We start from the raw sequence: 16641 nt of genomic DNA on the forward strand, positions 1-16641 counted from the left end.
CACAGTCCAAAGATGTGCGGGTCAGGTGAATTGGCCAAGCTAAATTGCCCGTAGTGTTAGGTAAGGGGTATATGTATGGGTGGGTTGCGCTTCGGCGGGTCGGTGTGGACTTGTTGGGCCGAAGGGCCTGTTTCTACACTGTAAACAATTTAATCTATCTCAGAAGGTGAGTTGGCCTTCTCTCCAAATATGCACAAATTTGCATTTTGTTGCCACAACTTGCCCCATCTACCTTCTCTCCCGATTATATAACCTCACCTGCCTGGTACTCTACCCTCTTACCCACAAACCTGTCAGCTTACATTCTCTACAATTTACGGTACACTCGTTTCTTTCAGTGGTCATCAAAGTTGCTTTTGGATTTTTTAATATTTTATTTAGCAGTTGCTGTAAAAAGTGGGCAGGAGGAGGCGTATCTGCACTTCTAATGCTGAACCTACACAAAGTAGATTCTGGCGAGTTTAGTTGTGATGGAGACACTGAGTAAGGCCAGACTCAAGATATCTGGCCATAAAAGTCACTGATAAATGAGCAATCTCTAACTGGACCATTTTTTGGTTGGATCTGGAAGATGTGTGTCCTAAATTGAAGTGAAGTATAGAAGTAAAGGAATCTTGAGGGAACAGATACAGGAACCCCTATAAAGGTAGTGATAAATTAATACAGCTTTCCTTTTTATTAAATAAAGCACAGCAAGGATTTCAATTCATTTCTGGAGGAATAACATTGAAAAACAGGAAAGGCATTTGAGCCTGCTGTATTGTGTAACGTAAAGAATATTATGCAAAGAATACCACAAATGTTGGATAAGGTGTAAAATGCAGAAGGATGTGATCAGAACTAATACAACTATCAAAGACTAGACAGTTTTTTTTCTCAAAAGAGAAGGCTAAGTAAAAAATAAGGGCCGATATAGAAAAGATGTTTTCACTTGTAAGGGATTCATTAACGATGGAGCTATAAATACAGGTAGCCAGAAATAAATTTTGGGTAAAATTTATTTATCGATAGGGTGGAAAGAATATTGAACATGTTACTACAGTTGAGGTAAAGAACATAAATGCTTTGTAGGGATACCAGATAAGCACATAATGATTAAAAAAAAAGAGCAGAAGGCTGTGCTGATGGTTTTAGAACAAGGGTCGTGAGAGGAAACTCCTATGTAGTATAAATGCTATTACAGATCAATTGGGCCAAAGGTCCAGTCAGTTTCAGGGCTGTAGATGTAGAACAACCTAACGTGCTTGAAGAATTTCCACCTCTTCCCCCATTTCCCCCACATCCCCCCCCAACTCAAAAAAACCCTTAATTGCAATCATGGACTTGATATAACAAACTAGTATTTACTAAAATAAAAAGTACTACTAAAATTAGTATTTAAATAGAATCTTTTTTGGTCACAGCATGTTTGCCTAATGTTTCACTAGACATGCTTATTTGTATAACACTAACCTTGTTGTTGATGCAGAACTGTGAACAGATGGTGATCTTGAACTGTGATGACTACTTGGTGATGTTGGTGCACTTGGTAACGGTAAACCAGCCTAATAAAATAATTGGCAGTTAGGCTTCATTGACCTCAGATGTATCTTAATGGTAGATTTTATTTGTGAACAGACTTTCTATCACATTGTATAGTTTAAAACTTGTATATTGTGACAAATAATTATCAAACCAAATTATATTATGGTCAGAAGAACTGATTTGTGATGTTGGAAATAGAAAAAGCCAGAGCTGTAATATTTAGGAGTCGTCTCTTAAATGCTAAATTTGAATTTCAAAGGGAAATTATTTCATAATTGATAATTAAAGTGCATATCTGTATGGTTCGATACATTTAAAACAGATTTAAGCCCCAGTCTTAAACGCGACTGAGAAACATAAGGATTCATACCACTTGCTCTCAAAATCCGACATGATGGATTAACTTGTCATACCTGGTCAAAATAAAGTTGAAGATCTGCAGCCAAACTTGGACAAGCATCCATTGCATTAGCTAATAGCTTATTCAATGACTTGTTAAAGTCTCGTAGTTCACGAAGATCAATATCTTGCTCCTCTTGGGTTTGTCCTGGGCTTTTCTTGGCAGAACGGATATCTCTGACTACTTTAGAGCACTGGTATAAAAATTGATTCAACATCAGATTTTTTAATAGGACAAATGTATTATCTTGAATACGTAGCTACAAAAAAACTTTGATAAGAATTTATCAATGGTGGAAAATGTTATTACAATTACTTAGAATCATGGAGGTGTATAGCACAGAAACAGATCCTTCGGTCCAACTCATCCATGCTGACTGGATAATCTAAATAAATCTAGTACCATTTGCCTGCATTTGGTCCATATCTCTCTCAACCCTTCCTATCCATATACCCATCTACATGCCTTTGAAATGTTGTAATTGTACCAGCCTCCTCCATTTCCAAAGGGTGGCACAGTGGTTAGCACTGCTGCCTCACAGCGCCTGAGACCCGGGTTCAATTCCCGACTCAGGTGACTGACTGTGTGGAGTTTGCACATTCTCTCCGTGTCTGCGTGGGTTTCCTCCGGGTGCTCCGGTTTCCTCCCACAGTCCAAAGATGTGCGGGTCAGGTGAATTGGCCATGCTAAATTGCCCGTAGTGTTAGGTAAGGGGTAAATGTAGGGGTATGGGTGGATTGCGCTTCGGCGGGTCGGTGTGGACTTGTTGGGCCGAAGGGCCTGTTTCCACACTGTAAGTAATCTAATCTAATCTAATCTAATTTCCTTTGGCAGCTCATTTCACACACACCATCCACTACATGGAAATGTTGCCCCTTTGGCCCCTTTCAAATATTTCCCTTCTCACCTTCCCTAAAGTATTGGACTCCCCTATCCTGGAGAAAAGACTTTGACTATTCACCCTGTCCATGCCCTTCATGAGTCGAGAAGCACAGCAGGTCAGATAGCATCTGAGGCGCAGGAGAATCCACATTTCTAGCATAAGTCCTTCATCAGGAATGAGGCTACGGGCCAGGGGGCTGAAAGATAAATGGGAGAAGGGTGGGTCTGGGGGGGAGGCGAGGTGATTGGTCAGAGAGGAGCGTGGAGTGGGTAGATGGGAAAGACAATGGACAGGCCAAGAGGGCAATGATGAATTGGAGGCTTGGGACTGCGAGAAGGTGGGAGGAGGGGAAATGAGAAAACTGGTGAAATCCATGTTAATCCCATGTGGTTGCAGGATCCCAAGGTGGAAGATGAGGCATTCATCCTCTAGGCATAGGGTGGTTAGGGTTTGGCGATAGAGGTGGCCCAGGACTTAGATGTCCTTGGTGGATTGACAGGGGGAGATGAAGTGTTCAGCCACAGGGTTGTTTGGTGTGGGTGTTCCAGAGATGTATTCTGAAAAGATCTGCAAGTTGGCATCCTGTCTCCCTGATGTAGAGGAGACCGCATTGAGTGTAATGGATACAGTTAATGTACAGGTAAATTTCTGTTGGATGTGGAAGGATCCTTTGGGGCCTTGGATGGAGGTAAGGGGGGAGGTGTGGGCATAGGTTTTGCCATTTCCTGCAGTGGCAGGAAAAGGTGCTGGGAGTGGGAATCATGCCCTTCATGATTCTATTAACTGAGTCACCCCTCAGCCTCTGATGTTCCAGGGAAAATAGCCGCAGTCTATTCAGCCTCTCCCTATGGCTCAAACCTTCCAATCCTGGCAACATTCTTGTAAATCCTTTCTGAACTTTTTCAAATTTCACTGCAAGGAGACCAGAACTGAATGCAGTCTTCCAGAAGTGGCCTAACCAATCTCCCGTAAAGCTGTAACTTGACCTTCCAATTCCAATACTCCGTGTACTGACCAATAAAGGCAAGCATGCCAAATGCCACCTTCACTACCTTGTCTACTGCGACTCCACTTCCAAGGAACTATGGAAGATTCCTATTCCTCAAGGTCTCTTGGTTCAGGAACACTCCCCATGACCTTACCATTCAGTGTACAAGTCCTGCCTAGATTTGCCCCCTCAAAATGTAGCACCTCGCAGTTATCTAAATTGAACTTCATCTACCACTCCTTGGCTGCTTTGCCCATCTGATCAAGGTTCCTTTTCACTCCTTCGGTGTTCACTACACCACCCTTTTTGGTGTCACTGCAAACTTACTAACCATACCTCCTATATTCTCATCCAAATCTTTTATATAAATGACAAAAAGCAAAACTTCCCTGTAGTGAATTAATTATTTTATCAGGAAAAAGTTGAGAGAAAATTAGAGAAAAATAGAATTGTAGGACAAAATTTTGTCATATGAAATGTCACAATGAAATGAACAGAGATGGAAATTTTAAAAAGGTTTTGACAGTTGCCTTATTTTTCAATTTGATAAACAGCTAGAATTCTCTTGCTTTGCTTGTCTGTTTAGTGTCTAGAAGCACTGCATTTTCCAATAAAAGATCACCTATAAAATATTAGTTGAGCTAGTTATTAATTTACTTGAAATTTAAATGTGTAATCTATTTTCATTTCGTCAGTCTCCAACGTTGCTACTAGATAAATCTGATCATCTGTTGTAAAGTACTATTAATAATTAGCAAGGTTTAAAGAGCTCAGAGAACAACTAATTGTCAAATATAATTGGTTCAGAGCATGGAAGCAATTTAAAAGAATGTGGTATTAATACTATGCTAAAACAGTAAAACTTAGATATACATACGTGTTTTGTCACTCTTTCCAACTTGAGTTTCTGATCATCCAGCTCCTTAATGAGATGTTTGGTTTTGTCATGTTGCTCTTCAACCATTGCATGAAGTGCTGATTGTTCTCTTAATAGGTTGTCGAAGGTGTTCATCATGCACTGATAGAGAAGTCAAAAATTAATCTTTTAATTTTGGGGGAGTGGAGGACAATTTACAGAACATCTTCTCCATATATCCAAAATGTTTATAGCTTTCTTAGAGTGATAAGGGGATTATGTGTTGTGATTTTTATTCATTGATGACTTGAGCATGGTTGGCAAAGCTACCATTTATTGACTGTCTCTCGTTTTCCTTGGGATGCGACACCATGCCAATTTGAATACAAGTGAGTGATTTTCTCGGCCACTTCAGAGCACAATTAACATTGGTATGGGTATGGAATCTCACATCGGTCAGACCAGATGAGGATGGCAGATTTCCTTCCCAAACAGATGTGAGCAAACCACGGGTGTTTTGAATTTCTCAATTCCACAATCACCATTACTGATACCAGTTTGTTTGTTTTTAAATTCCAGGCGTATTTAAATTTAAATTGCCATAGTAGGATTTTAATTCATGATTGTCTCATTCTTGAATCTGAGACATTTGCAAATACAGCAAACATGAACAGTTGGTGATCAAAAGTTTGAGTTTCTGAAGAGGTAAAAAGGTTGAATGCAAATTTTCATATGTCTTAATTGATGTTGTTAATTAACAATATTGCCGGGAAAAGAATAGTCTGTACTTACTAAGTCCAAAATGAGAGGGCATAGGCTTAGGGTGAGAGGGGAAGGATATAAAAGGCACCTAAGGGACAACTTTTTCATGCAGAGGGTAGTGCATGTACGGAATTAGTTGCCAGAGGAAGTGGTGGAGACTAGTACAATTGCAGCATTTAAAAGGTGGAATCTGTACATGAAGGATGGGTTGCACCTGAACTGGAGGGGCACAAATGTCCTGGGTGGGAGATTTGCTCATGTGGTTCGGGAGGGTTTAAACTAGTTTAGCAGGGAGGTGGGAATCAGAGCCACATATCTGAGAGGGGGACATTTGGAGATGGGGCAGTGACAGGATGTAGTGAATCTATCGGCAAGGTTTCTCACTTGATGAAACAAAGGGATCGGTTAAAGTGTGTCTGCTTTAATGCAAGGAGTGTCAGAAATAAGAGTGACGAACTTAGAGCATGAATCAGTACTTGGGACTATGATGTTGTGGCCATAACGGAGACGTGGGTTTCACAGGGGCAGGAATGGTTGCTTGATGTTCGAGGGTTTAGAACGTTTAAAAAGAACAGGGAGGGTGGAAAAAGAGGAGGGGGTGTAGCATTGCTAATCAGAGGGTGCATCACAGCTACAGAAATGAAGGTTGTTGAGGAAGGTTTGTCTACAGAATCAGTATGGATGGAAGTTAGGAACAGCAAGGGAACAGCCACCGTATTTGGGGGTTTTCTACAGACCACTTAATAGCAGTAGAGAGATTGAAGAACTCATAGGCGGGCAGATTCTGGAAAAATGCAGATGTAGCAGGGTTATGGATGATTTCAACTTTCCCAATATCGACAGGAACTTCCTAAGTGCAGATGGTTTGGATGGAACCGTTTTTGTCAGGTGTGTTCAGGAGGGTTTCCTTACTCAGTATGTAGACAGACCGATGAGAGGAAAGGCCATTTTAGATTTGGTGCTCGACAATGAGCCAGGACATGCTGCAATTGTATGAAACACTAGTGTGGCCTCACTTGGAATATTGAGTACAGTTATGGTCGCCCCATTACAGGAAGGATGTGGAAGCATTGGAAAAGGTGCAGAGGAGACTTACCAGGAAGTTGCCTGGTCTGGAGGGAAGGTCATATGAGGAAAGGCTGAGAGACTTGAGTCTGTTCTCATTGGAAAGAAGAAGGCTAAGAGGGGATTTAATAGAGACATACAAGGTGATCAGAGGATTAGATAGGGTAGACAGTGAAAATCTTTTTCCTAGGATGATGACATCAGCTTGTACGAGGGAACATAACTGTAAATTGAGGGGTGATAGATTTAAGACAGATGTCAGAGGCAGATTCTTTACTCAGAGAGTGGTAAGGGCGTGGAATGCCCTAACTGCCAATGTAGTCAACTCAGCCACATTAGGGAGATTTAAACAATCTTTGGATAAGCACGTGGATGATGATGGGATAGTGTAGGGGGATGAGCTGAGAATAGTTCACAGGTCGGTGCAACATCGAGGGCCGAAGGGCCTGTTCTGTGCTGTATTGTTCTATGTTCTAATAAGAGAATGATCAGGGAGAAGGTAGGGCTGATCAGGGATAGCGAAGGGAACTTGTGCATGGAGTCTGAGCAGATAGGGGAAGCCCTAAATGAGTTTTTTGCTTAGGTTTTCACTAAGGAAAGGGACCTTGTTGTGAATGAAAACTTTGAGGAGCTGGGATACAGGCTGGACCAGATCAAGATTGATGAAGTTGATGTGCTGGAAATTTTGGAAAACATTAAGATTGATAAGTCCCCAGGGCCAGAGCAGATTTATCCTAGACTGCTCTGGGAAGCGAGAAAGGAGGTTGCTCGGCCGCTGGTGAGGACCTTGGCCTCCTCACTCTCCACGGAAGTCATACCTGAGGATTGGAAGGAGGTGAATGTTGTTCCTCTTTTCAAGAAGGGTAATAGAGAAATCCCTGGCAATTACAGACCAGTCAGTCTTGCGTCTGTGGTCAGCCAAGTTTTACAAAGAATTCTGAGGGAGAGGATTTATGACTAATTGGCAAAGCACAGTGTCATTAAAGGCAATCAGCATGGCTTTGTGAGGGGCAGGTCATGCCTCACACATCTTACTGAGTTCTTTGAGGAGGTGGCAAGACAGGTCAACGAAGGTCGAGCAGTGGATGTGATGTATATGGACTTCAGCAAGGCATTTGATAAGGTTCCCCCAGGTAGGCTCATTCATAAAATCAGCAAGTATGGGATACAGGGAGATTTGGCTGTCAGGATTCAGAATTGGTTGGCTGACAGAAGGCAGAGAGTGGTTATAGATGGAAAGTATTCTGCCTGGAGGTCAGTGTTGAGTGGGGTCCCGCAGGGCTCTGTTCTTGGGCCTCTGCTCTTTATAAATGACTTGGATAAGGAGGTTGAGGGGTGGGTTAGTAAATTTGCAGATGACTCAAAGGTTGGAGGTGCTGTCGATAGTATCGAGGGCTATTGCAGGCTGCAGTGCGACATAGACAGGATGCAGAACTGGGCTGAGTAATGTCGGATTGAGTTCAACCTGGATAAATGCGAAGTGAAGCATTTTGGAAGGTCAAACTCGAATGCTGAATATAGGATTAAAGGCAGGATTCTTGGCAGTGTGGAGGAACAGAGGGATCTGGGTGTGGAAGTACATAGATCCCTCAAAGTTGTCACCCAAGTGGATAGGTTTGTGAAGAAAGCATATGGTGTTTTGGCTTTCATTAACAGGGGGATCGAGTTTGAGCTGCGAGGTTTTGCTACAGCTCTACAAGTCCCTGGTGAGACCACACTTGGAATACTGTGTCCCGTTCTGGTCTCCCTATTGTAGAAAAGATACAGAGGCTTTGGAGAGGGTGCAAAGAAGGTTTACCAGGATGCTGTCTGGACTGGAGGGCTTGCCTTATGAAGAAAGGTTGAATAAATTCGGACTTTCCTCTCTGGAGAGGAGGAGGAAGAGAAGAGACCTGGTAGAGGTGTACAAGGTAATGAGAGGAATAGAGTCAATAGCTAGAGACTTTTCCCCAGGGCAGGATCGACTGGTATGAGGGGTTATAGTTTTAAGATATTAGGAGAAAAGTATAGAGGAGACATCAGAGATAGGTTCTGTACGCAGAGAGTTGTGAAAGCATGGAATGTGTTGCCAGCAGTGGTGGAAGCAGAGTCATTAGGGACATTTAAGCGACTGCTGGACATGCACATTGATAGCAGTGAGTTGAGCGGTGTGTAGGTTAAGTTATTATATTAAACCTTGGCACAAAATTGTGAGCCAAAAGGCCTGTTCTGTGATGCACTTTTCTATGTTCTAAAAGACATCTGGATGAGTATATGAATAGGGATGATTTCGAGGGATATGGGCCAAGTATTGGAAAGTATCTGGGCGGCATGAATGAGTGAGACCAAAGGGTCTGTTTCTGTCCTGTATGTCTCTATGATTCTAAAACAAGAACTGCAGATGCTGGAAACCAATGCTACTCAATCCCTCCCCACAACTCTTTTTCCAGTACATTAATGCGATCATTGGAGCTGCTTGCCCCTCTTATTTGGAAATGGAAGAAATTATCATTTTGCTTCCAATTTCCACCCTGATCTCACCATCTTTGACTCTTCTGTTCCTTGACATCTCAGTTTCTATTTCTGGGAATAGGCTGGTGACTGATATCCATTATAACCCTGCCAATTACCACCGTTACCTGGACTATGCATTTCTCACACTTTTATTCTTGTAAAGACTCCATTCCATTCTTCCAGTTTCTCCATCTCATTTATTCTAATCATACCACCTTCTGCAGGGGCACCTCAATGTCCATCTTCCTAAACCAAGGAATCTCCAGGACCATGGTTGACAGGATCTTAGTCCAATTTACCTTCTGCAATTCTGCCCTGACCCCTTCTCTTCCCTCCCACAACAATGATAGGGTTCACCTGGTCCCCCACATCCTTGGAATTTGAGCTGCTATTTCCGTCACCTCCAGTGGGATGCTGTGACCAGACACAGTTTTCTCTTATTTATCAGCATTCCGCAGAGACTGTTCCCTCCAGCCACCCTGGTCTACAACACTCCCAGCACCACCCCACACGGCACCTTTATATGCAATTTCTGTGTTGGCCTGCCGCAGTGATCTATTTTTTTCCTAGCTGCTATCAGTTCTGACTAAGAGTCATCTGACTTGAAATGTTAACTCTGCTTTCTTCCCACAGATACTGCTAGAACTCCTGTTTCACCAGCAATTTCCATTTTGTTGTAGAGTCTTAAAACTTAAGTTTTCCTTCAACCATCACGTGTTTCACCATATTAAGAGGGACATTGGGATCATAAACTACTGTACAAAACCAAAAGTGCATATCTATTGTTTGGAGGTCAGAATGAAACATTCATGTTGTTTATTACTAACTCATTTGCACAATTTTTCATTTAATAATCAAACCTAAAATAAAAATTCAGCATATTGAAATGAATGTCCAAATACTTGGAATTTTAAGCTTAAGAATAATAATGCCACTTTTCTGTTGTTATGGTCAATACCAGAAACAACTCTCAAATAGTTGATTTCATGTTGAAATTTTAAATCTGTTTCCTTAACATTATGGAAGTAATAGTTCTGGATGCTAATATTACTCATTTTTTAAATGATCTGTTTAATCAACGACATCCTCCAGTGGGGAGACCACAAATGTGATCAGTTTTAATAATAAATTGAATACTTTACAAATTTTAAAAAGGAATCATTTACCTTTCCAGTGTTTTATGAAAACAACTTATCTGACTTATAGAACAGCACAGTTTAATCTGCTTTCTAATGTTTGGAACATAATTATTGTAAATATTTACCTGAATGTCCTCTTGAAGCTCTCGTATTTGCCTGCGCTTGTATCTGTACTTGTCATGAATGGCCCTTTTTTGTTCCTCCAACTTTAATTTATTCTCAAATTCTTCACCTATCAAGTTGTAGATAAGAGTACATTTAAATTATTTGAAAGTGTTGAATTCACTAGATTTTGAACTTCGAATTTTCTGTGTTATAACGCAGTAGGTAGAAGAATTTGCTCAATTCTCCATAAATGACATAACAGCATGACCTTACAGTACTAACTTACTTGTTTACCAGTAAAAATGGCTGGAAAGGTTAGGACTGATGCACTCGGGAGCAATTAATTTTTTAACTTTGTGATAAATAATGTATTCTTCAAGAAGAGTAGTGTTAGATATTTGAAAATTAAGTTTTTAACTTGTTATGTCTGTGTCTTTTTTCTTTCCCTATCAAAACAATGTATATTCTTTATTTTCTTTTCAATTTAATTTTCAGTTGCTGCTTCATATTTCCTTTCTTGGGCTCTGCATGTTTCAGTGAGCATAGTTGGTTTGGTTGGTCACAGATGCCATGAATGCTGGGTAGAAGGTGCCCCACTGGAACAGACACTGGACGAAAGGAAATCTGCACTTCAGGCCCAGTCAAAGCTTTTTTCCAAACTTATCGCACAAGGAATAGCAAACTTTTTTCCTTCGTAAGTGAAAAATCTTGTCAATGACTACACTTCAAAATTACTTAATTGGCTCTCCTATAACACTGTAGTTGCATTCCTGTGTGACTCTGTGTTATAGAAAATCATACAATAGGAATAATGGGCTTATGGGAAAAACAGGATTGGAACAAACCAGTAAAATTCAAAACAAAAATAGTAGTTAGCCTAACACAAACGATAGCACAGTCTAAATACATTTTGACCTGTTGTAACTGACCTGTTGTATGGACCTGCATAGAGCAATTCATGAAAATCTTCAACTGATGACTCTCAATTGGCATCTATATCTGCTGGCTGCACGACATTCTAGCCAGTTTTCTAATCCCATCCAATGGTAACAAGTCAAATTCTATAATGAAACTTGCCTTAATAGATCAACGGCTGATTCTTCAAATCTTTTGCTGTCAGTTTTGTCGTTTTTTTTCAGAGGGTTTCACATTGTGATGCTTGGGGATGTCTGTCACCTTAGCTCACAAAATCAGTCTTTTTTTTAACCTATCCCACCCTTTGGTGCACCTTTTACACATTCTAGCACCATCATATGTGCCATTTCCAAAACAACTCCCCATTCCTGGATATCCCAAAATTGACCAATACCCATGGTGCAGCACCATGTTTAAAAAGATATTGCACCCAGGCGAGCTGTCATTCTGAAGCTGCTGTGCATGATTCCTGACATTGGCCCTGGACCTGGCAAACAATGGGAAATTTGTGCCTCTGTATGTGGCCAGGGACATGGAGGTGCTGCTGATGGGGATGGGGTGATGCAGAAGCAGGACTCTTCCCAGCCTTTTCTCCCAGGCTACCAGAGGATGCCATTCTCTTGGAACCTGGACCAAGGTTACCATTCAGACCAGTGCAGTCTCAACTATCTGAAGGAATGCACAGAATGTAGGAAGCTTCACTCTATCAGTGAAAGTGCCACCATCTTCTCGTTGACACCTCATATGCCATCGCTGCTACTGTACCTACCATTTCCTGCAACATCTTCCCCCTCTCTCAACCTTGCTAACAGTTGACCCTGACTAACCCTAAATCTCTTCTGCACAGCCTACCCAGCCCCTCTGGACATATCCGCACATGCACCTAAAATAACAGTGTGCCACCCACCTTTCTCTCCCTCATCCTGACACTGACCACCCTGAACAGCTGACTGACCATGTCCCAGCTCCTGTATTGGGTTTTTTTGTGGTTGGTTACCATAGTGATTAGTCACTGAAACAGATTCACTTGCGTCTGCAGATATTCTTTAACATCTGGACATATTTTTAAACAAAAATAAATTTTTTAAAAAAGCTGTTAATACAAACAACAAAGCCAAGTTTCAAACTGCTCCTCAATGCTGTCCTTTTCCTGTTGGTCAATTCCAGTGAAATTTCACTCTTGATTCAACTCTTTTAAGTTTGCAAATTAACAGATTGCTCCCAGCTTCTTGTCCTCAGGCTGTAGACATTTTCATGATGCTTTTCCAAGTCCACCAGCACAAATATTTTGCACTACCTTTCATGAAAAAGTGCAGAAGCTGACTGATCACGTGATGCCGTTGCGGAATTCAGTCTTCTGTGTATCGCAACACCTATTGCCGGTGATGAGAATCACGTAACAGCAAATGATAGTTCACTTTATAAAGTTTGTGTTACAGACAAATCACATTTAATAAATGTGCATTATAGGAGAACCACCTGTACTTTGGGCAACCTAAGATGATAATTGCTATACAAATAATATGTATAAATCCGATGACAGCTCTGGGGCTTTTATCCTATTTTTATACAAATAAAATATATATATAAATTAAATCCAATGACAGCTCTGGGGCTTTTATCCTATTTTTAGAATTTGAAATATGACTGTTATCTCTTCCCACAAAGAACAGCAGATTGGATAATTCTGACATGGAGAAGGCAGTTTTTAAAATTGTCTGTGGAATATTTGTTTTTTGTACAAAAGCTAAAATGCACGTGCTTTTTCCAAGTCATGTTATTATACCAAATATTTCTCATCAAGATGGATAACATTAATTTTGTTGCTTTCATGCCATGACAAAAACTGATACATTTTCTATTTTAGTGTGAAGTAGATGGCACAACTCATCCTTCTCAACAGGCCAACTGGTTGCCATTACTGGAAGTTGAATTTACGCACCAGATCATTTTGAAGTATAAATTAAGTAGTATTCCTGAATTACTGATAGAATACATACAATGAAGCTCAAGTACTTTCAATAACTACAGGTAGTTCTGGGATAATGTGTGTTCCGGCAGGACAATTTGGCTATAACATCGCTGAAGGATTAGGGAATGGTATTTTCTGGGGCGCTGACCTCTGTTGACAACAGCACGATTCCAGTGGGGATAGGTTTACATGCTTCGTTCTGCATATGCTGAACTCTCTGTGCCATTCTGTGCTTGTGACATCAGTGCTGGTCTTCATGTCATTCTGCGCATGCGTTGAAGTCTCTGCACCATGCTGCATATACGCAGTGTCAGCGCCCATCTTCATGTCATTCTGCGCATGCACCAGAGCAGCTTTCTGTGAGAAGTATTGTACAGAGAGCAGTTTTCTTACATTTTTAAAATGTACTGTGTTTACAAATATGCTTTCAACCTTCATTCAGGGTGTGCTATACTTTGCATTAAACTTTTGGGTGATTTTTGAGTGATCATGAGTGATATTCTTTGCTAGTCTGCCTCTAACCCCACTTTTTCCATAGGTCTTATTATTTCTAGAAGGTGAGGTTTCGCTGTAATGCAACTGAGGTGTTATAGGAAAATTACCTGTACTGAAGAAATTAAAAAAAAACACAATTACAAGATAGAAATCACTGTAGATTGTGTGTGGATAGACTGGTTATGCCCACAGTTGTGTCATGAAACAGATGTCCCATTGGGAGGTCTGAGATTTACCAAACCAGGCCTTGAATCTTATTTAATTAATTCAGATGAGCTGCTGATATCTATTGCTCTCCAGTGGCAGAACACACATTTCTAGTTCCTAACTCTGGATCACAAGTTAAGACCCCCTGGTATGTCATAGGTGTGAAAGACTATCCCAACCTCATAGCAATACTTGCACATGCTATGGATTTGAAAGGAACAAATCTTCTAACTACATGTCAAACTTTAGAAATGTTTTAACTTCTATTTCAGTGTTAGTTTTCCACATCTGCTCAGCTCAAGGCTGCCAATTTCTTAAATGGATTCTAAAACAGGAATACGATCACTCATTTACATATCTAAATTAACCAATCCAGTTTGTGGTTGCCAGAAATACAGCAAACATTTTATTAACCACCACTTACGGGACCAGGAGTGTGTTGGTTGATGAAATATTCTGTATAATCAAAGGGATGCATAACTGCAGTAAACCCTGACTAAGCGAAGTTTCGTGACATCACCATTCCTCAAAAAGTCTATGTGAAAAAATCAACACACCTACTAAAATCTGTTAAAACACACAGTAAGTAATAGAAACATAATGCAGGGATATACTATGGAAATTAATATGACAGCTGTATAATTAAATTAATGGAGCAATGCATAGAATCTTGTGACAGATGAGCACAGGCTGAAAATAATGGTAGCACAATATGATAGGTAAGTCAAATCATGTGATAAAGGAGCAAATGTTAAAGACAATGGTGGCATAATGTGATAGGTTAAGTGTTAAGTAGAAGAACATTGTGGCAGAAGATGATCAGTTTAGAAAGACAATATAAGCTAATATGATCGGTTATGCTAAAGACTCTACATACGTGCAGCAACTAGAAAAAGTATAAAAATAGTGAGCATCAAGAATCTGGGGCAAAGAGGAAGCCATTTTCTGATTGCTACAGCTTTTGTTCGCAAATAAAAGTCTAACTTCTTAAGGAATTCTCTACGTCTCCTGGTGATTCTCACAAAGTATTGGATACAACCGCTCCACAACAAATTTGGCGCTGCAAGCAGGGTCAGAAATAGCCCGACCTGAAAAGAGACGGCAGTCACAGGGCACTTCGCAGTCCACTGGGGACCTTCCCGAGCCTGACAGAATAAGGGTTGGCCACCCACAAAAAGAGATAAGTGTGTTGCTGATAATTTGGATTAAATTCTAGCGAGTTTTGGGAAGATTTGTAGCTCAGGTTGAGGTTCTGGATGTAAGTTGCTCGCTGAGCTAGAAGGTTCGTTTTCAGACTTTTCGTCACCATACTAGGTATCATCATCTGTGAGCATCTGGTGAAGCACTGGTGTTATGGCCCAATTATTATTTGTATGTTTAGATTTCCTTGGGTTGGTGATATCATTTCCTGTGGTGGTGGTGGACAAGGAAACCTAAACACACACATAAAAAGTGGGCTATACCACGAGTGTTTTATCAGAGGCTCACTGATGTGGATACCTAGGATGATGACAAAAGGTTTGAAAATGATCCTGTCAGCTTCTGTTGAATGAGGGAGGTCCTCTCAGCAGAAAAGCTGCTGAGTGGTCTCTCTGATCCAAAGAATCCAGTAATAAATTAAAATTTGAGGAGACTCGGAGGATTGATTGAGAAAACTGCACAGTGGCATGAGTAAGAATAGAAAATATAAATTGTCTGAAATAAAATTCCACGTGGTGTTGGTAAGTCCTTCTGGATATTGCCTCACAGATAACTAGGGTCTGAACAGACAAGGCAGGAAAAAAATCCTCGTAAATACGGTCTCTGAACAAATGAGGTAAGAGAGCAAATCCTGCAGATACTGCCCGAGGACAAGTAGGGGTCTGCTTGGACAGGATAGCAAGTTCTGCGGATACCACCCGAGGTAGTTGTCTGCATGGGCAGAACAAGTGAAGTTACATTGTCTTTATTAATTATTTGAAACCAAGGGCTGACAGATTGATGAGTCAAATAAAAGTTGAGACTAGAAATAGGAACAGCAGAGGAAAATAAATAACAATTGACGAAGTGTCATGGGACTAATAAGATGAGGGGGAGTGAACTGTGAGGAGGGAGACAATATGTTAATCGATCTAGAATAAATATCATGATGAATAAAGGAACTGTAGTTGAAATATTGAGTAAATAATTTCCAGTATCAAAACCAAAAGATAAATCTAAAAACAGAAACCAGAAGAGAACAGGAGGCAGACATACTAATTTTTTTTTCAGAAAGAAGGGAGAAAACGGAGAAAAACATACCAGGCCCTAGTAGTGACCAGGCAAGCTGCCAAAGAACAAGATAAACTGCCAGTGGAAACAGGAGGTCAGGAATATGAACCTCCTTTGTATCCAGACTTGAAGGAGTTAGACAGATCCCTTTACCCAAATACAAGAAAGTCAAAGCAGTGTCTCTTGATCTCTATTGTTTGTTGTGATTGTTTTTAAGAAAACAAAAAATCAAAAAGGTCTCCCTGAAGCAAGGGGGGGAAAAAAACTCTCCTCCTCAATAGGAAACATCAACAGCAGTAATAAACACACTGACTGTGTGGTCCAAGCAGTTCAGAGGTCAGTTCCCCTCCTTAACACAAAAATGGAGAGTCCTTCCCAGACTGATGCAGTTCCCTCACAGCCAGCTTAGAGTGAACAGAACCTCCAACACTCCTGTTTATTTTTTTTCTTAAAAATTACCCCCACACTATCGCCCAACAGTGGTAGTGCTTATTTTTCTCCAGCACCCATATCGTATGTGTGCAGGTGTCAGACACAGTGAAGAACAACAAGTGCGTAAATCTTAATTTATATTCCACCACTAGGAA

General features: G+C 40.7%; 1 protein-coding gene across 1 annotated transcript in view; it reads right to left on the reverse strand.

Moving 5' to 3' along the window:
• Positions 1–16641, reverse strand: part of ccdc39 (coiled-coil domain containing 39) — a 138090-nt gene that overhangs the window by 18370 nt on the left and 103079 nt on the right. Inside the window, exons 16-19 of the mRNA XM_060834446.1 lie at positions 10236–10342; positions 4673–4813; positions 1938–2117; positions 1453–1544 (exon numbers count right to left, since the gene is read on the reverse strand). Coding sequence (XP_060690429.1) covers positions 1453–1544; positions 1938–2117; positions 4673–4813; positions 10236–10342 — 520 coding nt within the window. The remainder of the gene's footprint in view (positions 1–1452; positions 1545–1937; positions 2118–4672; positions 4814–10235; positions 10343–16641) is intronic.

This window comes from Hemiscyllium ocellatum, chromosome 13 (genome assembly GCF_020745735.1).
Source record: "Hemiscyllium ocellatum isolate sHemOce1 chromosome 13, sHemOce1.pat.X.cur, whole genome shotgun sequence".
NCBI classification, from domain to species: domain Eukaryota; kingdom Metazoa; phylum Chordata; class Chondrichthyes; order Orectolobiformes; family Hemiscylliidae; genus Hemiscyllium; species Hemiscyllium ocellatum.